This window comes from Hylaeus anthracinus, unplaced genomic scaffold, assembly GCF_026225885.1.
Source record: "Hylaeus anthracinus isolate JK02 unplaced genomic scaffold, UHH_iyHylAnth1.0_haploid 5, whole genome shotgun sequence".
Taxonomy (NCBI): Eukaryota; Metazoa; Arthropoda; class Insecta; order Hymenoptera; family Colletidae; genus Hylaeus; species Hylaeus anthracinus.
The window spans coordinates 2,517,675-2,543,021 of NW_026535322.1; the positions used below are offsets into that span (position 1 = coordinate 2,517,675).

Consider the following 25,347-nt stretch of genomic DNA (forward strand, 5'->3'; position numbering starts at 1 on the left):
AATCACACGTCTTCACGAAAAAACGTGACGTGCGCTCGGCGGGAACTGAGTGACGAATTTCTAGCGTTACTTTCAACCGTGAAATCTTCGCGAACTCGAAAGAAGTTGTCCCAATTAGAGGGGTACGACTCGGGAAACTTTGTCGGCTGTTACCGTTCCGTTCGCCTACTCGACGTGAATATTAATGACCCGACGATGGTACTTCTATACATCCCAGGCCAACCCGATTCTTCCTGCCGCGTGAATTCTTCGTACTCTCGTATTTCACCCAGGTTCCCGCGTTTCCGTATCGATTGCGGTCGGCGCGATGAAAAATCACCGACGACGACGCGAATTCCCCAGTGCAGATCGATCTCGTTTTTACCTTTCAGGTGCGATACTCGGATTTATACGAAAGCGCGATGGTCGTGCTTCGCGCTCATTTTATATAAAAAAAAAAAAAAAAAAATATGATGATCCACGAGATACGCTATCCGAACTACGGTTCGAAATTGTTTGAGCTACATTCGAAAACTGCATCGATCTTCTCGTCTTAAGAGATTAATTCGAAAGTCGTCTCTTCGTGGCATCAATCTTTAATCGATAGTCGACGTGGACGAGGCTGTGGATGTGTCCATCTTCTATTCCAGTCAACTTGTATATTCAGTCTTACAAGGTACATCGGGTAGTTGACATTAAAGGTTGATCATAAGATACCGTTGCGAGACTGGTTACTTCTTTCACCGTTTCATACCATGAATCATTTACAATAATGCCAACTCGATGTCTTGATATATATTCAGTGTTTATTATCATAGATTGGGTCCAATTTCGTTCATGATATTAGTGTCCGAATATGAAAACGAGCAACTGTATTTGCTGGACACCATTTCCTACCATATTTCGTTCCAGCAAAAATGAGGAATCGTCTCCCAAACTATCGTCGCGAGTTGGAAAAAGTTCAGGACCACCGACGAAAGCGGAGAAATCAGCCAGTGTCCGATCCCCCGCGACGAAACGATTCGATCTCCACGCGCAGGAAGGTGCGAGATGTCCGAACTTGCTCGAACTTGGGGGAGACGCGCGATCCAATTTTCTCGGGGGCAGCTCGAGGGACGAAATTCGCGAAAAATCCTTCCGATGTCGAGTGTCGAGAATACCCCCGTCGACGTTTGACAAACGAAACGAAATGAATGCGCACAGCTGGCTAGGGAGGACCCTGAAAAATGCCAAGAGATCGAGAAAGTATGCGGGCACACGCAGGGGGAAGCGCGAGTCCGGATCGAAAGCTACGCTCGTACCTTGACGACGAGCGGAATGGAAGCAGCAGCTTCAGTCGCTCGCGAACCTCCACAGCGGTAACGTCTAGCCGCGTTTCGGTCTAACTTTCGCGCACGGCGTCGATCGATCGCGATCAACGGGTCTCCTGTTGATCAGGCCACGGTTTCGGTTCGACGCGACAGGTGAGAGGTGGTCGCCCCGATGCGAACACCGAAGTGCAAGCCGTGAACGAGGATGAGGACAATTCCGTTCGAAGCTTCGCGTCTGTGCATCGACGACTTCGGCGAGTAAATCGAGACAAAGTTGGGAACCATGCGGAGTTGCTTGATTCTGATCCTTTGCGCCACAGGTAAAGCGAAGCTTTCGGCGTGTAATTTTTTTTATTCCGAGTGAAACGGAGAAGGGGAACAAGGGTGGCGGTGCAATCTGGTAGACCGCGGGGTCGATGAATTGAAAAATGAGTTTTTCAGGTTTTTCTTTTTAGTGAATAATCCGGCTGGTTTTCGTGGAATTCGACTCGAAAACCTAAACTAGGCGTTGGATTCTGAAAACTAGCGAAAAATGAACTCGATCTTTTTCGGAGGTGGGTGTTATAATCTCGTCGTAACAGTGTACATACAACGTGTAATTCGTGGAAGTCCTTTGAAATGGAATCTTTTGAAAAGGGCCTCGAGGTTAAAGGAGACGATAAAGGGGAGCTAATTATCAAATTGCATAGAGAAAAGCGCTTACGAGAAAAGTTCCAGCCATCTCGAATATAGGGCAACTGAGAAGTGTGCTAAGTTGTACTTTTATTAATTCAGAGTACCGTGTTGAAAATTATTTCGACCACTTGCAATAGCACAAAACGTTCCTGATTATGCAATTAAAAAAATGTGCTCACACTGAGTAATTTATATCGTAAAAATGTACATTTGGACACAACATGATTTTTAATGAAAAAGATCGAAATGCCAATTACGGGAACGAACGTTTAAAAGTAAAAAAAAACTTCCTGTATCTAGATTAGATTTCGAACAAATAGACGCTTTCTCATTTGGCAAGCTGAATCATTCGCCGCATGAGTGATACTCTGGATGAATTTCGTGAGTACGTAAGAATAGAAGTTTCCGTCTGTTATGACAAGCCACTTTAAATTCGAACCGATGTAAATTTCCTCCAAGGAAGATCAACAATTTGTTTACAAATTCTCTCTGAATAATTTCTCGTGATTCTCTGTTTTATTTACTATCATTTCGCAAGAAAATAGGTTTACTTTGCATCGATAGGAATTACGTGATAAACAGAGCATCTGTGACGTAGTTAACGGCACGAAAATAAACGGTTTAGGGTTTGCCTCGCGCGACATGTAAGTTATTAAACGCAAAAGGATGCATTCGCAAGGTGTGCTTATCGGCGGTTACGCGCTACGTTAATTAGTACAGTAGAAATAATCGCGACTAACGACGGGTCTTGGGAGAAACCGGGCGACACGATAACGCAACTCGAGATTCCTATCTCCGAACATGAAGTATTCAAAGCATTATGAGATAATAAAGTAGAAGCGATGGTATAATCGGTATCGTGCTCGACCGTCGAGAACCCGATATCCGGAACGATTCACGCGGCAGTAATTTATTTGTGCATAGGAAAGTAAATAAATAACACACCAGATCATCTAAATAAATTCTGTGCATGTCATCGTAATCATTATCGACGTAAAATATTAAATTTTACCTATGCTCCGTGTACGATAAATTAATACGTACACGTTGTACATAAACTTAATGCGTTACGTGATACACGATGACCTGAATAAAAGAAAAAGTAACGGTAAATGTTGGTCGTTACGGCGACAAAAGAAAAACTAATTCAACGCTTCAGATAATTTTATTACGAAAAGAAATTTATGTAATGCTCGTAATGATTTAGTTTCTGGGAAGCGAATTATCTTCTTCGGAACGGCAGAAGAATAAACGTAAGGTCTCGTAATGAAATTTTGACCCGGCAATTTCAAGTCGAGGATCTATCTATTTGTGCACGCTATATTTATAGTGCTATATTTCTTTCCTGGTACCATATTAGAGTGCCTGAATCTGACATCGTAAAACAAACGGGGAATATATTGCTTAATCGATAGCCATGCGAGTCTCTCAGAAAGGAAACCAACACCTTCGTGATGTAAGGAGCAGAGAACAATTTATATTAAATATTACTTTCGATAACGAAAGAAAGTGTTGCAGTCCAGACAATTTTTGAGATTATGCTCTGACTATTAAAAAATTGTGTTGTTAGATATTGTTACGCACTTGTCTGTTAATATACTTTTTTTTTTTCAATTTTATTTAAAGCTGAGAAATTGGCAGTAAATGAAGTTGATCGGTTTGCATTCCAAGAGATTCGGGTACTCAGAAATTTCGTTGCATAACCTGACATAGGCCCAATAAAAAATAAGGCCACACATACTATTGAATACCTAGAAGCCCGAACTGAACAGATCGGCCATCTATTTCTGTTAGAGGGTACACGAATCTGCACGCAGAAGACCAGATACGATGGTATTGAAACGTATCACGAATGTGTCACAAAAATAGCGCAACACCGAGAAAATTTTCATCGTTAAAAACGTTGAGCACTAAATTATGGAATTTTCAGGATCCTCTCCTGGCAGGAGTTACATATGTTACAGCCACGTACCGAACTTACTTTGCAAAATGGAATTCCCTAATTAAGCTTTTATACCATGAACTCGAGTACTCTCAAGCTAACTGCACGCGATGCACTTGCAAAATAAATATTAAAACCGAAAACGCTCAGTACCAGCCATCGATGTCTGTTTAAAAGTAAAATTATTTGATAAATATCCATGACATTTATCAACAATAATTAAAATTTGTAATTTTTATGTACCACAAACGCCAAACGTTTAACATAATCAGCGACTAATCGATTCGATATACAGAATATAGAATATACAGAATATACAGTATATGTATATTCTGTATATTCTAACATAAACATTCACCCTAAATTCTCGTAATTAAACTTCATGAAAAGCTAAGCGTGGATTCACGATGATTTTTTAAATTATTCGATAGCGTTGCTGAAAATATAATAATTTTACAACTCGATTAATAGATTACATAGCCGAAACGAAAAGGCATAGTACAACAATATTCCGATAAGAAAGTGCTATGTCAACCTCGTGATTCATTGAAAAGCCTGTTAATCCTATTTATCTCACTCATTAATAATTCAAGATTCTCTATGATAGCCATTTATGTCGGTTCCATAAATATTCGTCAAAGTTATCTAAAACTTATACATTAAATAAAAGATAACCATTGTAACAAGAAAATTTTCTCGGGACCCTACACGATACAGTCAATGACGAATGCATAGATCACGCTACTCCCGATCGTTTCAGAAACACTCTAATGACATATTGGCAAGAGGCACGATGCAAACCAATCGCATACCGCGCTTAAATATTAGAATTATTATACAATCGTTAAGTTCAGCAGGCATAACCTTGTGCTATATGTGTCCTGGCGCTCTTTCGCGAATGAATGAAAGTAAAAATCGTGGGAAGATCTACGCCCGTATTATTCATGAACGCGTCACGCGCACGAATGCGCGCGAATTGCGCACGCCACTTGTAGCAACAAGATCGCAAATAGAAATAATTATCGCAATAATATGCGAGTGCTAATTACCGACATCGTCGAGACTGGCGTAACTCAATTATCAAAGTTCACGAATTGCGCGTTCCTTAAAACACCTAATGTCACCTAAATACCTAACCGTAATTTACATACGAGCTGGTTCGAAAATGCACTTTTCGTTTGCTCCGTAACGTAAATATTCGCTGAATAGTTACAATGGATCTAACACATTGACTTTGTAAAATTGTAAAGTTCTGATAAGTTACTTGCCGTTATCTTTGTACCTACACTCGACAGAAAACAACCTGAAGTTCGGTGATTACGAAATAGATAAACACTAGGATATCGAACACTTCGGAGCAGCTACTGTTTGTTTTACTATAAATTGAATTTTTTTTTTTTTTTTTTTTTAGAAATAATTTCGTAAACATTACCTCGAAATATAATATTTACATAGTGGACGACTGTTTGAAATAGAGAATTCGAAGCAATATTTGCAACGGTGCCCGGTATTTCCGATGTGACCTAGAATTATGTATCGCTTGATCGTTTATCTATACGAGCATTTGCACCTTGATCGTTGTCCTGCTATTTGCAACTACCGAAGCAGAAATAAAACCCGAGCTAAAACTTTGTTCAATTTTGCTTAGGAACGCCGAATTCTCCCCTTGCCTAACTAATCGTTCGTGAACGAACAAAAATAAACGCGATCTACAACGAAATAATACGACTGTAACTACACTGTAACAAGCATTTCACTAATAGGATTTTTTCTTAAGAGTAAAAATTTTATAGCCAGATTGTGCTAGAATTCCATGGAGTACGTTGGTATGGAAAATATATGCAAAACATATGTGCATTTGTTACATACAGCAATAAATTATACTTAACATTTAATTTTGCTTAAGTGTACATATTTGCTACATTTGCATATGCTACAAATGCATACAATTTGCAGGCTAATTACAATAAATAACGTCCCTTATCGCGTGGAAATGTACAACAAGCATGGAAACACGTTTTGGGAGTACTCGAGACGAATAAAACGTCAAACATTGGCGCGTAACGAAGACGAATATCAGAAATTTCCGAATAAATTGTGTGCGCAACGCGTGAAAGTTAAAGTCTGGAATGGAAAAGCTCGACATACGTGGTTCGATTACATCGGTCGCTTGTTTGTCATAACATGCTTGGAACGACGGGACCATTTGCGGATGGAATCCGCTGAAAGGCGGATTTACATTGAATATACGTAAGTAGAAATATCGATGATGCCCTGGTCCAGCGCGACTGCAAATGTACGCGAGCAAAAATAAAGCCAACGGTCGCGTACGCGCCGCGTGTCGTTTATGATTCGCGTAAAAGAAAACGCGCGAACGAGATGTGCGTCGAATATTACTCGACGCGTGTGTAAACATTTCCGGGGCAGTATTCGATGTTCACGCGTAATTCGTTTCGATTTAAAATACGATATAAAAAATAGCGAAATAAAAGAAACGTCCTCAGCTTCGTCGAGTATCGATCGATAAAATGTTTTTCCAAATCAGCAGATTTAAAACAAAAAACGCTACGTTCGGAGCTTTACCTTAGGTTCCCTTTTAGTTAATTAATATCGCTTCGCAGGGTATCGATAACACGAACGAAACAATAATACTCCAATATCGTAACGCGCATAAAGGACTTTACACGAAAGCACGTTCGTCATATGGAATAAAAACCGGGTCGTCGAGAATTTAAAGGTGTTACCACGCATTTCGGAATCGCGTGCATAAAGGCTTTCGCGATAACAGAAATGAAACGCTAAACCGCTGCGAGTTGCGGGCTTACTTTGAACGCAATACTAGAAAGAACATGCTCGAAGCTTTCAGTGAGACGAACAAACGACTTTAAGCGTAACAGTAATGGAACGGTTGCTTTCGTGTCGATTAAAAACGGCGACACAATTTTACTTTAAGTAAAAAGGCAAGGTACGCGTCGAAAATATTTTCGCGTTTTCTTTAATTGAAAGCAACAAAGTGACTGTAAGTCGCGATAAACGCGACATGCAGAAAAGAGTTTCACTTTCGCAGAAAAAGCCGCGGCACGTGACCTAAAAAAATATTTTACACGATTTAAACACGTAAAGATACGCCTTGGTTCGTTGACGTCAGTCGAAAGAATTTTACGTTTCGTTTCGAAAGCATATACGAGCTTCCTTACATCTTTCAAACCAAACGTTCTAAGGATAAAATGAAATGCTACACCCGACTGGAACATGGAATTGTCATCTCGTCGTGGTGGCAATTGCTGTACACACACGGTACGCCATTACAGCCGCGTAAGTTCCTTAGATATCATCCACGCTCCGTGAATCGGACAACATCAAACGCATTGAACTGGGTTAGGAACACTCCACGATACGCGGAAGTATAATTCGCGTTAGCACTTGAGAGAGATGCTGTAAAAGCCCACTTGAGCGTTATTATCGACCAACCGGTTCCAGTAAGAAAACGTCCTCTGTTTAATGCTGATACCAATTAGCGATAATCATCGCATCGACAATTGCAATTTTCCTAATACAATTTAGAAGGGTACTCCTCCGATCTAACATTTGAACAAGAAGCGAAAGAAGATATACTCAGAGAACTCGACCCTGAAGCCACGCTCTAAAATGTCATATCTTTAAAACGATTTATGAATCAAAAATGACGACATCCGTACGTCGTACGTATTTCTTTGAACAAGGAGAAAGCGTCATGCACCGCACGACTAAAGGATAAAGTCCTTTTCGATGCAATTAATTTTCTTTTACGATATTCTTTACGAGCCACGAGCTGTTTAGTTTGCTCGCCTGTAGTTATGTTGGGTGCGTCAATGGGGTGAACTAAAGTAGCGATCATATGTTTCTGTTTAGATAGATTGCCACGCAACTATTAATAAATACCAGAGACTATTAACCTTCTTAGTGGACGGTACCGCGTGCAAGAAAAATATACATTCTCGCACGACGATTAGACATTAGCGCTAGAACCGCGAAGAAATAAACTTGTCCGTGTTATCTCTAAACATCGATTTAACATATCTCAGAAACATAATCGACCCGAAATACATTTGCTCGCACTGTTAAAGAAAACATTGTGAAAATCACCTGAACTGTCACAACATACAGAGCCACGCGAATCTTGCAAAATAGACACCAAAACAAATTCTCTAAAGTTATCAAAGAAAATATGCAAATTTGATTTAGAACGATTTAGTCTACTATCAGGAGTCTGAACTTTATCATCTATTCTTTCGATACACGCCGTTCGTAAAACTAATGTCAACCGAATAATGCAATCATTTGCAAATCGTTCATCCGTGAAACACAGTTATATAATCTTTAAATGGAATTCAAGGACAAGAGATACAAATGAATCCACTCGGAACGAACACCGCGAAGATTTATCCAACCCGCGATCCGATATTTTATTCGAGAACCTCCGATTGTCTCCATAAAAGGAGAGCCGGGAGATGAAAGAAATTACTCCATGCAAAAGGAACGACCGTAACACTGAACCACTTCGCTCACCATATATTACAGCGTCGAGTGACGTAATGAATTTGCCGTTGCATATTGCTACCTGCAATTGTCGCACGTGCGACGCCGGTTATGCGGTTGAATTAAAACTGTATAAATTGAAAACGCGCGTACGACTAAAAATCTCGTTCTTTTCCGGTCGAATATGAAATAAACGTAACGCAATAAATTAAAATGTTTCAGAACGATAGCAGAAGTCGCAATGGCTGCAAGACTTTGCAAATTCTTCGCGCAATTAAGAAACGCGTAACACCTCTGACGCTACATACAATAGTTATGAAAAAGTCAATTACAATTTTATTAAAACGTCGAGTTCTATTCCACCGTTCCTCTGGCTGAAACGAAAAATAAAAAAAGATCGCAAGAAATTAATCAAAGGAAAATTAATTGAATAGGTTTCCTTCAATATTTTTGTTTCATTCATTTCTTACGGACACGCGTCGCTGCGCATAACGGTCGCTTTTTTTATATATCAATACACCAACTATTGCACAGAGTTTCGAGTTTGTTACGCGTTCCTCGCTGGCACGGCCATTTTGTAAAGCCACATTCCACGCGCGTTCGCGAACCAACGGAGAACAATTTCATTCGCGAGAGCAATCAATCCCTATTTGTTTTTAATGAACATCGTTCAATGTACCCGCAGAGGGTTGATTCATTTCAAGTTTATAAGCTCTTTAGTTTTAGAGACTGGTACATAAAACAGATGCTTGCAAGTTTTAATAGTCGCGCGTTTCGAATGATTTTCTAGGCGTATCGGCCGCCGCGGTACAACCTTACAACGTCAGTATCAGTTCACCAGTCGCGAACCAGCCAGGAAACGGCCGACAGAAAGAACCTATAAGACGTTTTGCTTGCCCTATCGGGTTCTTCCGATTGAAAAGATATTGCTATTATCTAAGCGGAGGCACGGCACCCTGGAGAGATGCCCATTTTCATTGCAAAGATAGAAATGCAACTCTGGCAGTTCTCGACAGAAATGGGAAGGATAGGACGCTGAGAAAATACTTGATGGGCGATCAATTCAGTGAGTAGAACTTCATTCGATACAAATAAACGAATTGCACGACCGTTGCTCCGGATCGCAACTAAACCGAAATTTTCATCTTATTATTGACACTAGGTTTACTGGTTTAATATCAGATTTCTATTACTCAAGCAATACTTTAACCCCTTGAGGCACACGATTATTCGAGTTGATGATTATATTTTGTACGAGAGTATCGTTCGCGGTTTTAGTCGACGAATACATTCGAGTGTCTGTTTCAGCGAAATTAGAGAGATGGATCGGTGGCATATACAACTGGCAGAAAATGGATTGGGAATGGGGCGTGACCGGCGAAAAAATGGATTTCCAAAATTTCGGCGAGCCCCAATCCGGCCAGTATGAATGGCATTGCATCACGATCGACCCCAACCTAAAATATAAATGGAGTCCACGAAGCTGCGTCGAACGAAAGCATTTCGTTTGCGAAGTGCCAGCTGGCCGTGTTGGTAAGATGTTGTCGAATTTCTCTACATCGACTTTTATACGCGAGGCAGATGTTACGACTTCGAAATTCGAGTACCGTTCTGCATGCGAAATGAGGAACCCCCTGAGAAAATACTCCGGCTATCGCGCGATTCCCCGATATATCTTTGCGACCCGGCGCGAACGAACGAAAAACGTTGAAATTGTTTAAAATTTAGCCAGGAGACGCAAGAAGAAGACCACGGACCCGTTCGCGCCGCAAAACCAAAGATTAAAGCCCCGTAAAAAGGGCAAAAAGTATACGAAGGATGCCCAAAAGCCGGGAAGACGAAATAAACAACGTTCGAAACCGAGAGAACCTTGGACGGAACGGAATACGAACAACGACTGGAACCATGGCATGAATATGGGAGCACGGCCACCATCCAAGTAAGATTTCCCACACTTTTATCTTTGCAAACAATTTTTCTACTTTTTTTTTTTATTAGTAACAAAGAAATGGCTTTCAATGGCTTTGTATCGATTTCCACAGCCTTATGCCATCTTCCAAAGATTACTGATAGACTGATCAACCCGTGAAAATTCCTGCGAGACTAAAATTTTGTTTTGGAATAAAAGTCTGTCAGTTTATTCCGAAACCATCGACGGAACATTTATCGTGTCGCTTTTACCTAGCTCCAAACGTGAAATTGATATACGATAAATGGCATCTGGATGTGCTTCTTGACCCAGATATCGAATTGTAAAAGCTCTGTATGTTCGCGGAATCGATCATTTTAAATACAATTATTCGATAACGTTTCGTACGAAAATACACGAGTTGCCTGGACCAAAAATCCCGTTTATAGTGTGGATCTGTTTCCACCCCTTCAACCCATTGTGCCGACTAAAAAGGTATACCGCGTACTCACAATGGAAGGTCTGTCTTTTTATCTTGTAGCCGTTTTTATTGCGTTATACTACTTCTATATAGAAGATATTGTTGAAATTCGCGGAATTCCGTCTACGCAATAGAGACATCTTTCACTCCTAAACCCAAAACCAACACGATCAAAACGTGCGATTGAAGTTAAACGAAACGAAAGCATGTAATTAACACTGAAATATTCTGTACAGCAACAGAGTAGCGGATTCGAGGAATCGAGTGCGACATCGCCCGAACAGAACTCAACTGCAGCGTTCCCAGCCAAGGGTGGATCAGATCCTGCCTCAAAGACAAGGATACGGCGCATTTTTAGGAGACGGGCCCAGCAACGGTCCCCAAAGTCTAACGGACGTTCTATCGCCGATCCCTGGCAAAATCAGTAACTTAGCGAGCGAAGAAGTTCTCCTGAAACCATGAAACGTTGCACCCGATGCAGCGGTACATGTTTAACTCTTTATTTGGTAGCTTCGAATTAACTTTCCGAAACCGACTTTTTCGCGCACGTTACGATTGCGTATAAGTTTTGTATATATTTTATATACTCTACTCGTTGTTTAAAATAACTTACAAACTCACGAATTGATTTCTTTGGTTTGTCGAATAAAGAGTTAATCATACAAGTGTTTCGACGCGCTGCTTCCAAACACAGTTCGGATACCGTTTAGATTACGTTGAAACCGAGCACAGACTGAAATAATTTATTCACTTAATATCGGCGAAATAGTCTCTCATGTTCCTCTGTCTGAATAGGCGTTAGATTCTCGACGATACTGTCTTAGTTAGCAACGTTACCTCGTATCGGTAGATTAAGAACTTTAACATTGATGTATCGTGTACGATGTGTGTTCAGATTTCATTGGAATTTCATTTCCCTTTGTTTTATTTAATCAACGTGCACGAAACGCGACGCAACTTGTATCATATTCTTTTCGAACACGGTTTTCGCTTATCGCTTTAAGTGTACGACATTCGAAGGCATTTATAAGACGGGAAAGGATTCGGAAGAAACGAAATTTAATTTAAACTAATGTTCGATTTCATTCGTTTGCTTTTCTTAAATGGAAAAGTATTCCGAAGAAATTAATTCTGTTCGAGCAGGCACCTTTTACTGTCTAATGCAAAAGAGTTCTTTGCAATCACGCTCGTTCCGCGTGATAAATAAATGTTTAAAGTAACAGTATAATCGTTGTAGTACGTAATATATCACGAATAGTCAAAATGCTTGAGCATCGTTAGTTCTGTCTCGATTACATTTAAATTTTCATGTTATTTTGAAAGATAATATCGTTGTGTAGGATATTTCATTATTAATAAATAATGTACTGACTGCATATCAATGTTACTTCGAAAGTAAGTACGTATTCGATATCCATAAGCATTATCTAGTATATGTTATCGATGTACCGACAAGTTTGAAGATTTTTATTTTTTATGGTTTAACTTAATGGTATTTTGTAGATAAGTATAAGATAATAAAACGTTTCGGGATTTAAGTTAACGAGATTATATTTTAATTGCAACCCAAATATTTCCAAGATATCGTGCGATGTGCTTAAATATCTATCTATATATACGCAAAAAATCGTACTCGAATTTATGTAAAAATTAATCTTGTATGCGTGATATTGTCTCGAAATAGCAGAGGCTCTATCTATTATTAAATTGTGTCGTATTAGTTAACACTTATTTGGAACGCTAACTATCGCAACTAGACTTATTGTTAGTAACGATTAACGAAATATTTTGGAACGTGTTGTTTTTGTAAATACGAAAATCATTGACACCTACTTTCTGTATTTAATGATAACAACCACTATATCAATAAAAGTAAATATCAAATCAATACTACGACTACTACTACTACTACTACTACTACTACTACTACTACTACTACTAATACTACTATAACAACAGATGAGTATTATGTATATGTATAGTAACTTACCTTTATATAAATGCAGAGCGCGTCACCCTTCGGTTGTCCATTCGAATCTCTGTACAGCTTGATCCTGTTCTTTCCTTTTTCGTCACGCGCTATAAGACCACATTTATTGAACAGCTCTGTAAGCTCCTCCAGAGTGATATCCAATGGAAGACCAGATACATAAATAGCAGTATTATGTGCTTCGTCCACTTCAAACCAAGTCGGTGGCTCTTGTGCTTTCCTTTTAGCTTCCAACTTCTTTTTCTCTTTGTCAAGCTTTGCTGTCGATTGAGTTTCCTCCATAGATTTTGCTTCTGTTGAATTTGGGTCTGTGAATCCGTAACTCATCTGATATCTTGCCATAAAATCATCATCAATCTGGAGCAAAACAACAGGATTTAAAATATATCGATTGAAATCATGAAACTTGTAGAAAAATTGCAACTCCAGAAAGGAAAGAAAATATATATATTAAAAACACAACTCACCTTTGGAAACCACGCATTTTTCTCCTTATCCCAAAAGTACATGCTACCATCATTGGGGTCTGTGTATGTGTGGGTATCATTCTCAAAACCAAATGTTCCTTCTTGTGGCTTAACCTCGTTTGTACTGGAATCTTGTGCCTTAACCTCTTCTGTATTCTGGTCATCCGCCTTCTTTTCTTCAGTTTCTTTGACTACCCACTCATTTTTCTCTTGATCAAACCTGTATATCACATTAATTGCAGGATCCTTGTATATATATGATTGGCCTTCAAATTCATATTGTTTCATAGGATCTTCAGTTCTCGCTGATTCTTCTGTATTCTGGTCATCTGCCTTCTTTTCTTCAGTTTCTTTGACTACCCACTCATTTTTCTCTCGATCAAACCTGTATAACACATTACTTGCAGGATCCTCGTATATATAAGATTGGCCTTCCAATTTATATTGTTTCACAGGATCTTCAGTTTTCTCTGATTCCTGACCATCAGCCATTTTGATTGCCAACCATGTACCACTTGAGAAATGTTCTAATATACCTTGCAGCACCTGTTGAACAAACAATTAGAAAGAATATTAGTAGAGTCAAAAATGAAAACTTGAACTTTTGCCAGTAGTAAATATTTTAGCAGTTATGAGCTTGTTAATATTATCAATGTATATAAGCAATAACCACTTGTTACTTAATAATGATGAATGATCAAAATCTTATCTAAAAATTTTAAGCTACAATGTTCCAGGTAATGACGTTTTCTATCCTATAAATGCTCCATTATGTTATACCTCATAAAACAACCTTATTGCTATATTGCAGGGATTATAATATAACGAATTAGATAGTCTATATTACTCACATTGTTCAAAGCAACAAATTGTAAGTTAAATATCAGATAAAATTACTAAAAAATGTTACTTTGAAGGTTACAAACGTTTCACTTGTAGGTAAAATACGTTTCGCATTCATATTACTAATAAATGTACCGTTTAAGATGTTGTTGGTGTTCCGTAGTGTTTCGAGTACAGTCAACAATTAATGACAGCGTCAAGAATTGAATTAGTATGACAAGAAACAAGAGCTTGGTTTCCAAACTTGACAGCAACACAACTATGCATTTCACACGTTGTAAGCACGCTTGCGACGCTATTGCGCTCTATCCACCTTTCTAAAATCTCCTATGACTCTTGCATCGATAAAATATGTTTAAGTAAATATACTTTGAAACCTACAATTACACTCTTGCTTCTAGCATCACTATGACAAGAAGAAGCGTTACTTTATGCAGTTTAATAAAAGTAAAATAATGTTCGCGTTACTAATTTAAATTTTCGCGCAATTTTCATTCAACCTGATAGCCATCTAGCGTTGGAGGGCCCGAACTAATTTTCGAAGTTTGAGCAGCGCCTCTATCGGGCAAACGCTCAAGTTTGTCCTCATTAGTTCCTTTTCTAAGTGATAGATGGCGTTGTTTTTACCGACTTGTTGGTAACTTATCGACATTATGGTAAGTTACCAACAAATCGATAAAAACAGCGACATCTAGCATTTAAAAAAGGAACTAACGATGACAAACTTGAGCGTTTACCCGATAGAGGCGCTGATCAAATTCCGAAAATTAATTCGGTCCTTTTAACGCTAGATGGCTATTTGGATGAAGATTATTTAAATATTTTTTATATTATTTATAACCCAGTAATATAATATAATACGTTCACGTGTGAATACAGAAATGTCTGAAGAATATTTCACATTTATTACTTTATACATTTTCGCCCTAGAAATGTAGTCTTTATACGTGAACAGTAACTCCTGTAACTTGCTTAAAATACTTTATTGAACATTGCACTTTGTAATTATTTTCTGTTTCACCCTTATTAATCTTGTTACGTGTTTTACATAATGTAAATTGAAAAAATGAAGGAAAAGTAACGGGAGAGAGAAGTAAATAGTACTCTTCTGAAACATACCAATATATTTAACAAAGTCTAACGTTAACTCGAGTCATTAGTAGCCGATAGGCTCTAAACTTATTTTAAAAAAGAAACATCTATTTTTCAACCCAAAATGATAATGTACCTCCTTAAGGGTGACAATGAAAATAAAATGTCTCTAGCGATTTCCTCAACTTCTGTCCCCTCCACTAAGTATGTATTATTTACAGTTGAATATCACGGATCCCACCCGACGCAACGACACGTTAAATATTATATGACAACCCGGAAATCGTCGCACGCGAAGAAACGCGCCAAACCGACGCGACGGCTGCATTGTTTTTAATTTTCACGCGACAACGCGCCCGCGACGAACGATCGCTCCCATTCTTATCGTAGGGACACAACGTTCGCCGTGGTTGCCATTGGAAATTGATTTCCAGTTGCCAAGCAACGTTCAGTTTAAGTTGCCACCGATGATAGCCATGCCTGACCGGCAGTCAGTCGGCTGCAAGTTTCGCGGCGCAAGGTGTAAGCATGGGCTTGTCGGACCTGGACACTATACCCGGTAAATCGTTCCGTTGAAACGCATGCATCTAGCACGAGTTCACGCACGCTTTTCGACTTTCTAGCACCTGTCTAACGGCAATTCTATTACTGCGGACAATTTTCTCAATAGCTACGTTTGCGATAAAGCGACAGCCGGCGTCGAAGCGACGCGTATACGCGATGCAGTTTGAAAAGTTTGCGTTAGTAAAGGACGCGAACGTGGGGACAAACAAGTTGTGGATGGGCAGAGTTTTTGTCGTATTCTAGAGAAGGAATCGGTGTAGCGTTGGTTGCATGGTATAGCGTTTGATTAAGGATATGGCTGTCGGAGTGGTATTTAATTTTTTCTACGTTTCTGTTGTTTAGATTGTCATTTTTATTCGACGAATCTATAATTTTCATCTAGCTGTGAATCATACCACTGACTAGATCACTCGACTACTTGCCACTCGAACACTTTGGAAATTACGCAGGTAGGAAGCTATACGATCGTGCGTATCAGCGCAATTTCGTGCGAGTGCAAAGCATTTGCCCTTTCGGTGTTAATATACGAAGATCTATCACGTGTCATGTATGGATATTCCGTGGTGATACGTCTTAAGCACACGAGACAAACGCCTACAAACAGTCAACGCACATAATGCACAATCCGACCTAAATGCATCTCAGAACTTAGGAGTATAATTAATTAGACGTCTAACGAACGATTGATTCATAACTGCTGCAACTCAGCGACGTTTACACCCTTTCTCGCTCTCTATTCAGTACACGAACTTCATTATATCGTACAAAACACAAACTATCTCGCGATTACTTTTGTGTACGATAAATAACTGAGTGCACAAAGATATTATAATTTTATACTGCGAATATAATTCCCTTCTGGAATTACATTCGATATTAATTTTCATTATTTTTTCGTATTACGCGTGTATTTTAATTTTAATTTCCCTTTCGATCGTATCCGTAATATACAAAGGCGTTACGAATAAGTTGTTCGCACCTCGTATAATTTCTGCGTTACTCGAAACTTCAAAATGAAGCAGATCGTGTACGCGTTGATATTGCATTACTGTATAAAGCAACACGAAACCGTTATGCGTAAACGTTATGCAAACGTTGGGAGAAATATCTGTAATTATATTCCTCTCTGGTACTTTTACGGAAATGTGGGCTGCGATGTGCATACGGAGGAAATTGTTGTTAGGCACGACAGGCTGGAAAAATGCACCTATTTGAAGTAAAATAGCTGATTCAGTTACATTCTAAGAAAAAGTGGTTGGATAAAATTACAAAAGGAAATAATGTGTTTACATTTACATATATATATATATATTTTTTGTTTTTAATCAAATACTATTGTAATGTTAATATTAAGGAACACTAGGTATAAAAGAAGGAGGAAGAAAGAGTACAAAAGTAATCTTTATATTTCTTTTAGTAATAAAAAGCACGTTCGCGAGTTTTCCCATGTCACTGTCTGTTCTTTTCGAATGTCTCCAGCAGAAGGTCGCATTTCATGCTTAAACGAGTCGAAGGGAGATCTGAAATACGGGAGATAGAATCTTAGAATAAATATCTCAAACAAAAGAAATCTGTATTAACGTTACGATAGGAGATTACTGTCTTCCATTAATAATGGACCTTGTTTTGAGATAGCACGCTTCTTGCAAATATGCTAATCTACTTCCGCGATGGTGAATTAAATATTGCAATTGATTCGATGCACGGGCGTATACATTTTAATCGGCTTTCGCGACTACTAAACCATAGTTTCTCGGGTTAACGACCTGACGCAGTTCCAGCAGGTAGAAAATGAGCGCATCGATGATATCGGCACAGCGAATTCACCATCTCGCATGTCGCTCTCAAAATAAGGACGAGTTTTACAACGCGGTAGTAATGTTCTCTATTTACGTTTTCTATTGGGTTATGGTCGTTTGTATCTTTAAACTAAAAGTATTTTTGAAAGTGACACAGATACTTTTCATATTTTTATACATCGAAGAAAACAATTTATATCGAGCAAATATTGTTTCGATGGAAAACTTATTCAACATTTTCTATTTTATTTTCTGCAGTATAAATAAATAAAGTTCTGATGCTGCTTACCCTTGTAGGATATTAAAGAGCAGAGTCCAGGTCGATATCTTGGTCACTATCGATTTTACGAGAAATCGATGCTGAACATAAAAGTTTCAGAATTCAATTTGCAGTGATGTTTGTTACATGCACTTTTCTCGTTAAAGAAACGCCAAGCGAGATGTCGTACGTATTATTCACTTTATGCAATTTACGCTAACTTACTTATTTCGTATGTAACATCGCAAACCCCCCCTAACCCCAAATGAAGTTCAACGCGTTCATCTTTCAACTCCCTTTGAAATTGACCGAAGTTCAGATGCAGAATCCCTGATACCATAACCGGCAATTAAAGTCAACGCAACCGAAGAACACATTCTACGCGAAAGACGAATGCGCGATGCATTATGCAAAGGAACGCCATTTGAACTTTTGATAAGAAGAACATAAACGTTCTTCGAAGGATTTACACCAGCAGCCGCATCATTAACCTTCGGATGAAATTATCGCGAGTGGTTTAACGACTTAGCCCACCCAGAATGGTGGCGCGATCATTTCGACGGTCAAGCAGATTACCAACCCCTTGTTCTTTCGCGACAATCACAGTCATCCGACCCTCTTCATTTCTAACAGTCACGATCACCGAGGTCGACCTTAAACATTCATTCGCTTCGGGAATGTATAGCCGTGATTGCAACCTTTAACTGATACATGTGATAGCCAACGAAACATAACACTTTTTCTTCGACAACTGTTACTTTTATTACGCTTGTCCCACCCTGCACAAACATAGACACCATCTAGACAATGGGATTCGTTTAAATAAAGAACGGATCGAAAACACTATATCCTTACCCTTTCTTTTATTCGGAGGCGGCAAAGGTGAAAAACTTCTTGGAAGTTAAATATAGATCGTTTCAAGAATAAAAAAAAAAAAAGGGTATCTAGCTTCAAGTAATAGATGGTACCTCTAGCTCGAAGTTTCTTTAGGAATAATTCAACGTCTATCGAATGCTGTTCTTATAAATTTCAGAACGAATTGGATTTCAACCGCTCTAAGAAAAGTGTCCAGTCTCGATTAAAAAGGAAAGAACAATAATGCTAGGTTGTCGTGCACGTTTGCCTCTCTAGATACGGCTAAAGGTACCTTAATCTTGGATCTGATTAAAAGACTCACGCGCGGACGTTCGATATTTGCATTTCAAACAAGCACTCGACCAAGTTTTTTGTTCTTCTCGCGAGGAATTTTTTCAGTCGAGCTTACGATTCGAACGTTTGGAAAATTCGTCTCGGTTTCACCGAGGCGCACAATTTTTACGCCCGATGGGCATTTCGTGCCAGACGCGAAAGAAAAGAACGATTCCGCGACTGATATCGCCTTATCGCGTTAACCTCCTTAAATAAATCATTGGAAATTTAGCGCGTCCGAGCTTCCATTAACGAGTATTGCCAATTGCCAGATGGCTGTTGCACGCGACATCAAATTTGGGAAAGATAAAGTAATAGTGTGTACCTATTGTAAGAGGTAATTGCAAGTAAAGAACCTTGTTATTATTACAGGAAAAATTGAATGGCAAAGCACGATCTCTGCTCAAAGATGTGACCTAGAAATAAGAGGGCAGTGGAGGAGCACTAAAATAGAATTATTACGTATCATAATTTAATATTATCAGTTGATCAATCGTGCTAACATTTTTTAATTAATTTGCAGAAACGGGTGCGGTATTTACGATTGGACGCAGCCGTTTTGCGGACAACGTCGCATCGCACTTTTTCATTCGAAAAGATCCTGTGGTGTCCATCACGTGTGGCGACGAACATTCTGCTGTCATTTGTCGTGAGTTAATTAAATATCGAAACATTCATTTGTCTTTATTTTAAAGTTACTTTAAATCGAACTATCGAGTCTTTAAGAAATGTAGGGGTTGTGTCACAGATCAAACACCTAAGTATTACAATCCAATCGATGCTATAAAGTCGACTATTCTGATCACCTTCTGTCACACCCACATTAAGAGCGTTAGTTTCTCTACTTCAATGCTATGTATAGCTACCAGCTTTCCCACGTTCTTAAACTGGACGAACTGACTCAATTTCTTTTACTATGAAACGAAATTACATGTACCTGCGATAACTTTCCTAGAATATGTCGTGTGCATAGCGGATGTCGCACGCGTTAACTTATCGATTTCGAGAACTTATCTTGATTTTAAAGGAAATCGATAGATAAACACGTGAATGAAACCGTTTTAGTGATATGAAAGTTGCACATGACCATGTTCGTACATTTGTTAAACGTTTGCAATATTACCACGTGAACTTGCCGCGGTTGTTTGTTCGTTAAGGAATAATATTAGTTAGAGCTGTCGTTAAAAATAGCACGTTTGCTCCGAGGAAACAGCTTACTAAAAATATTTTTCCTCATTTTTTCGGCTTATTTTTATCCCAGAAAAGTGTTTACCGACTCATTTTAACCTCTTGCATGCCAGCCGGCTTCGAACACATACTTTACTTGCGTCACGATAGTATCATGATTTATAGACACTAAGGATAACACACCAAGGATAAGACATAATTACCAGTACGGAAACATTGATAAAGAAAATAACAATTTTTTTTAAACCTTATATAATACAACTCCAAAGTATCGTCTTTCTGTATAATAAGTAAATTATAAAGTATACCCGTGAACAATTCTAAAGCCACCCTTTCTCTAAACTCGAGTCTAAATAAGTTCTAACATCGGTTCTAAGTGAATCACCAGTGACAAGTCGTCGGCTGCGAGTCTCCATAAGTATTTCACGAGGTGAAACGTCGATTCATCAGTTTCTGCGCAAAACGGCGAGGATCGAAACCCACATGATTTGCAGCTTCTGTAGCATGCTTGGCGAATAAGTTACAGTCGAGCCGTGCTTATACAGGGATAGCCACTGTCCAGCGAATCGATATGGCCACGCAATGCTCGTGCACGTAACATACCTATACGACTAGAACCGACATACTGTTATTATCAACAGTTTCGTTTAATCGCGGGATTATCTGGACACGTGAACTTTCTCCGTGGACGAAACACCGTAATTTATCGCCACACGTTACCCAAGTTTTTAGCGGCTCTGTAACACGGGAGGAAAAACAAACGGCCATGCTCGGCTTATCCAGGAATCTCTTCTTAATCATGCCAGCCTCGAGGCATATTGAGCTGCGGCGACGAGAGCTATCAACATTATTTCATTCAAAAATTCATTAAAAAATTGAATATTCATGATGCTTTCCTGAAACCAGAACAAACTGATTTAGGATTGATAGAAGTGCGCTAATAGCTTGTACTTATCTGCTTTCAGAGACTGGCAGGCTATTCGTCTTCGGAAGCAACGATTGGGGTCAACTGGGTCTTGGTCATAAGAATCACATTAGCAAACCATCTTGCGTGAAAAGTTCGTACTTCTTTCGTCACGCATATTTAACCCTCGAGAGGTTGACATTGGCGTCCCGTAGGAAGAACGAATGATTAGTCCTTGGAGGAATAAGGAGTTCTGTTACTCGCACATATATCGAGGCTCTTGAATATCTTTGTTTAACCCTTTGCAGTCCACAGTTTCTGGTTTCGGTACAGTTCTCACTCGACATAGGACAGCGAAGGGTTAAAATTCCGTATTTGAAACTATGCGTGTCATTAAAGTAACATCAATCGGATCGTTTGAATTTGCAATTCTCATCATTTCCAGGTCTGAAGCCGCAAAAGGTCACACACGTCGCATGTGGTCGAGCACACACTCTGATTTGTACAGGTAAGACGCGCTTTGTTTGTGTCCGTATCACAGGAACCGAACGTTTCGAACGTACGACAACTTTGTGTAATTACATGCATGACGTTGCATGTTGCAAACACATCTATCACGTCAGTCATTCAACTTTCGATATAAAAATACCCTCACAGCGAATCTTTTCTCCGCGTACACAAAGCAGCCATTATGCTCGAGAAATTATCCAACACCTTCTTCCTCTCGCTGTGAGTAATCGTCTTGTGCTCTTTCATTTTATTAAAATTAAATCTTTGCAGTTCGAATTTTCTGATTTCGGTACATTTTGAACATCTTCATAATAGATCTTTGATAATAGAAAAATTCGTATAATATTCTGCTTTATCTATTCAAATATCAATCTACGTATTTGCCTGCATTTATAGAGGTGCACCTTGACTGGCTACGATAATGTACACATAAACCTTTCGATAAGATTCCACGTCAGATACGGCTGTTCTTTAAGATGGAAAATCATCAGTTACGTTTTAAGCAACGAAGCATGCACCGACCACATTTTTCACCGCACAGATTTCTATCCATCACTCGTAACGCTCTATATTACACTTTTTTTTCGTGACCTCCTCATTTTTAGATATTAATTGCTTTAACGACCCCCTAATTTCAGAGCTCTTTTCAAAGCTTTATCTCGCCGTAGATCGACAGTAATTACAATAAAATGTAGTTCCCTCTGTTTTCATCGAAATTCACGAAAGTTAGGTGTAACTAATAACGACGTTTCAGGCGCACAGAAGATTTACACCTGCGGCAGTGACCAAGAAGGACAGCTCGGTCGAGGAACTTCCGCGATAGGCGATTACGCCAGCTCTCCCGTGTTGGTGTACGATTCGGGATTAGCTGGAGCAAAAATAGTTCAAGTGGCAGCTGGTTCTTATCATTCGCTTGCCCTAACCGACGACGGCGGAGTCTTCGCGTGGGGTAGCAATCTCGAGGGCCAATTGGGACTTCCCGATGTGTCAGGTTTGGTGAACAAACCGACGAAAGTACACATTCCCGAACCTGTCAAGCAAATCAGCGCTGGTTATTACCACTCTGCTTTTCTGACAGGTGATTCACTAATTAATGATACTGTTATCGATATTTTTATACCCTTTCTAATACTAACGAGCCTCGCATCTAGCAACAAGGTCGACTTTAATCTCTTCTTCTGAAAGAAAAATGTGTCACCGTGTAACAACTTCCGAACCCTGATTCAGAAATTGAACCCTGTATTTTCAGAAAGCGGCCTGGTTTACGTCTGCGGCGAGTCGGAAAGTGGAAAATTGGGAATCGATGCGAAATTTTCTACCCAGGTCGCGCCGAAACAGATGCAATTACCTTGTCCCGCTGCGTACGTGGCATGCGGTGGCCATCATACTATCGTTTTAGCTGGTATTCGATGTTTAATCTTGCTAAAATTAGCGCTACTTATTTGTTGGATAATTGGATTGACGATATTGTTATCGTGATTTTCAGGGAATGGAAACGTGTATTGCACTGGTAATAACTCGAACGGTCAGCTTGGACTTGGTGCAACTGTCACGGAGCTTTATACACCAAAACTTCTTCCACGTGGCGCGCTGCAGGATGAAACGATTACTCGAGTCGCCTGCGGAGAGAGCCACACCGCCATTGTCACTGGTAATCGAATCAGTATCGCGAAAAGAATTGTTTCGTAAAGTGTTTCAAAAAGATTATGTTATGTTTCTTGTTTGTAACATCACGTTTCCGTAACAGAATCTGGGAAACTTTTCACGTGTGGCGATGGAAGACACGGAAAATTGGGCTTGGAGGAAAACGAGAACAACGTTCACGAATTAACTTTCGCTCCGAGATACAAGGAACTCATTGTCTCGAACGTAATTACACAATTCACCATGAATCTTCCGTAAACTGTATGGAATATATTTTTTGAATGTGTTATTTATGAAATTCAAGGTCGCTTGTGGAGGCTGCCATACAATTTTGGTCGCTCAGAGACGCGAAACGAATAATTCGACGCAGCGAGATATGGACGCTGCTCTAACGGTAATTAAAAATTAATTACGCTTTAGAAATTATCACTTTTGTGCCGTCTTATTATTTTATTGTATTACAGGAGCATATCCACAAGAGAAATTCCCTGCCACCCTTAAAAATTCCTGTGAGTAGGCTGCAAAGTAAAGTCCACGACGAGAAGATGAACGAGCCAATCAAGGAGCAATTAAACGGTGAAAAGATCGCTGAAGAAACGTCGATCGCTTCGGCAACGATAGAAACGACCTTGGAAAGAGTCCAAGAGGACGCAAAAGAAAATCGAGAACACGTGATGAACGGTGATATCGATTTGATAAACAATGCCGAGAAAGTCGATGGTCCCAAAATGACTCCAGAAGCCACGCGAAAGAAAATGGCGGAAGTTTCGTCGAAGGAAATGCCGGAAGAGTCTCGAGAGTCCGAAGCGCAGAAACACGAAACAGAAAATGACAACGAAACGCCGAAAATGGAAGTGGATGCAGAGAACAACGTCGAAAAGATAGAAAAGTCCGAAAGTATGAATAGCGAAGAAGGCACGAACGAAAACAACAACGAAACAAAGGAAGAAGTAGCGAAAAATAACGAGGAAAGTACTCGACGAATGGAACAAGAGAAGAATACAGCAGAGACTAAAGAAAACAAGGACGAGAACAAAGATACATCGAAATCGATGGAGAAAGAAATGGAATCGACCGAAAATGTCAAGAAAGAGGCGAGTCCAGAGAAACAGGCGTCTAATTCCGGCTCCACGCCTCCACCAAAGCCACCGAGATTAAAGCCCGGAAGTGGGAACAATTCGTCTACGGAGAGATCGTCCTCGATGGAACAGGAAGACGAAAATGTCGATGCAAATGCGACGAAACAAGAAATCGAAGCTAAAAGCGTAGAAACGACTGATGGCATCGAGTCGACGCAGAAACGCGAATCAAGTTCAAGAAAGTCCTCTACGAAAACCGGAAGTTCTAGGTCGACCAGCTCGAGAGTGAACACCGAGGAGACGATAGAAATCGACAAGCAGAATGACAAGGAGATGATCATAGAAGAGGAAAAAATGAATGACAATACGCAGGACGACGCTGACGTTGTGCAGTCACCGGCGCCGAGAACTGGTGAGAAAATTAAAACTAAACAAACAGCTGTAGAACATAATGATAATTTATAATTCAATCGCCAGGAAAAATGTCGAAGATGTTCAAGACGAAACGACAACAAGTGGAGAACGGCACGAAGACGACTGGTACCGTGAATAATAAATCCAAGGTAAGATAATTCCTGCTTTCACGAAGCCTCTTCAGGCTCAACTTGTTAAATTTCGCTTTACGTTGATTTCAGTCGAAAACGTGCAACATCCTGTGATCGATAAATACCCGAAGATATATACTTGGTTACATTTTTTTACAATTTGTTCGCAAGAATTGTGTAATCGGGACCAAACCATCAAAAAGCGATTTTATTTACAAACGTGAATAATCTTTCTTTCCATTACGACATTCATACCTTATCATATCAAGATTGCATTGTAATTAACGAGTTCTGTTTTCCACGAAATAATTTCAGTCGACGAGAGACAGGCCATCCTTGCGCGATAAACAATTCTCTACACGTGAGGCGTTAATTCAAACGTACTTGTAAATACGAAATAAATTGTACGACAAGGTAAAGAGGTGCCACGTAAATGACTGAGCTTGGCGTGGAAATAAAAG

The 25,347-nt window shown here is 39.5% G+C and overlaps 3 protein-coding genes across 3 annotated transcripts in view; 2 read left to right on the forward strand and 1 right to left on the reverse strand.

Moving 5' to 3' along the window:
* The window catches only part of LOC128895839 (HIV Tat-specific factor 1 homolog), a 52,164-nt gene extending 37,737 nt beyond the window's left edge, over nucleotides 1–14,427 (reverse strand). Inside the window, exons 1-3 of the mRNA XM_054158781.1 lie at nucleotides 14,250–14,427; nucleotides 13,272–13,817; nucleotides 12,805–13,161 (exon numbers count right to left, since the gene is read on the reverse strand). Of these exons, the coding sequence (XP_054014756.1) occupies nucleotides 12,805–13,161; nucleotides 13,272–13,763 (849 nt within the window). The 5' untranslated portion in view covers nucleotides 13,764–13,817; nucleotides 14,250–14,427. The remainder of the gene's footprint in view (nucleotides 1–12,804; nucleotides 13,162–13,271; nucleotides 13,818–14,249) is intronic.
* Nucleotides 1,306–12,570, forward strand: LOC128895841 (uncharacterized). Its single transcript, XM_054158784.1, has 5 exons — nucleotides 1,306–1,609; nucleotides 9,215–9,490; nucleotides 9,733–9,957; nucleotides 10,153–10,363; nucleotides 11,051–12,570. The coding sequence occupies exons 1-5, from the start codon at nucleotides 1,573–1,575 to the stop codon at nucleotides 11,274–11,276; spliced, it is 975 nt and encodes a 324-aa protein (XP_054014759.1). The 5' UTR covers nucleotides 1,306–1,572; the 3' UTR covers nucleotides 11,277–12,570.
* Nucleotides 14,428–15,705: 1,278 nt separating the features above from the next.
* On the forward strand, nucleotides 15,706–25,319 carry LOC128895836 (X-linked retinitis pigmentosa GTPase regulator). Its single transcript, XM_054158775.1, has 12 exons — nucleotides 15,706–15,765; nucleotides 19,540–19,665; nucleotides 21,170–21,262; nucleotides 21,554–21,616; nucleotides 22,373–22,696; nucleotides 22,868–23,020; nucleotides 23,105–23,269; nucleotides 23,366–23,487; nucleotides 23,567–23,656; nucleotides 23,727–24,753; nucleotides 24,819–24,904; nucleotides 24,977–25,319. Exons 1-12 carry the CDS (start codon nucleotides 15,735–15,737, stop codon nucleotides 24,998–25,000), a joined length of 2,304 nt encoding a protein of 767 aa, XP_054014750.1. The 5' UTR covers nucleotides 15,706–15,734; the 3' UTR covers nucleotides 25,001–25,319.
* The last annotated feature ends 28 nt before the right edge of the window (nucleotides 25,320–25,347 follow it).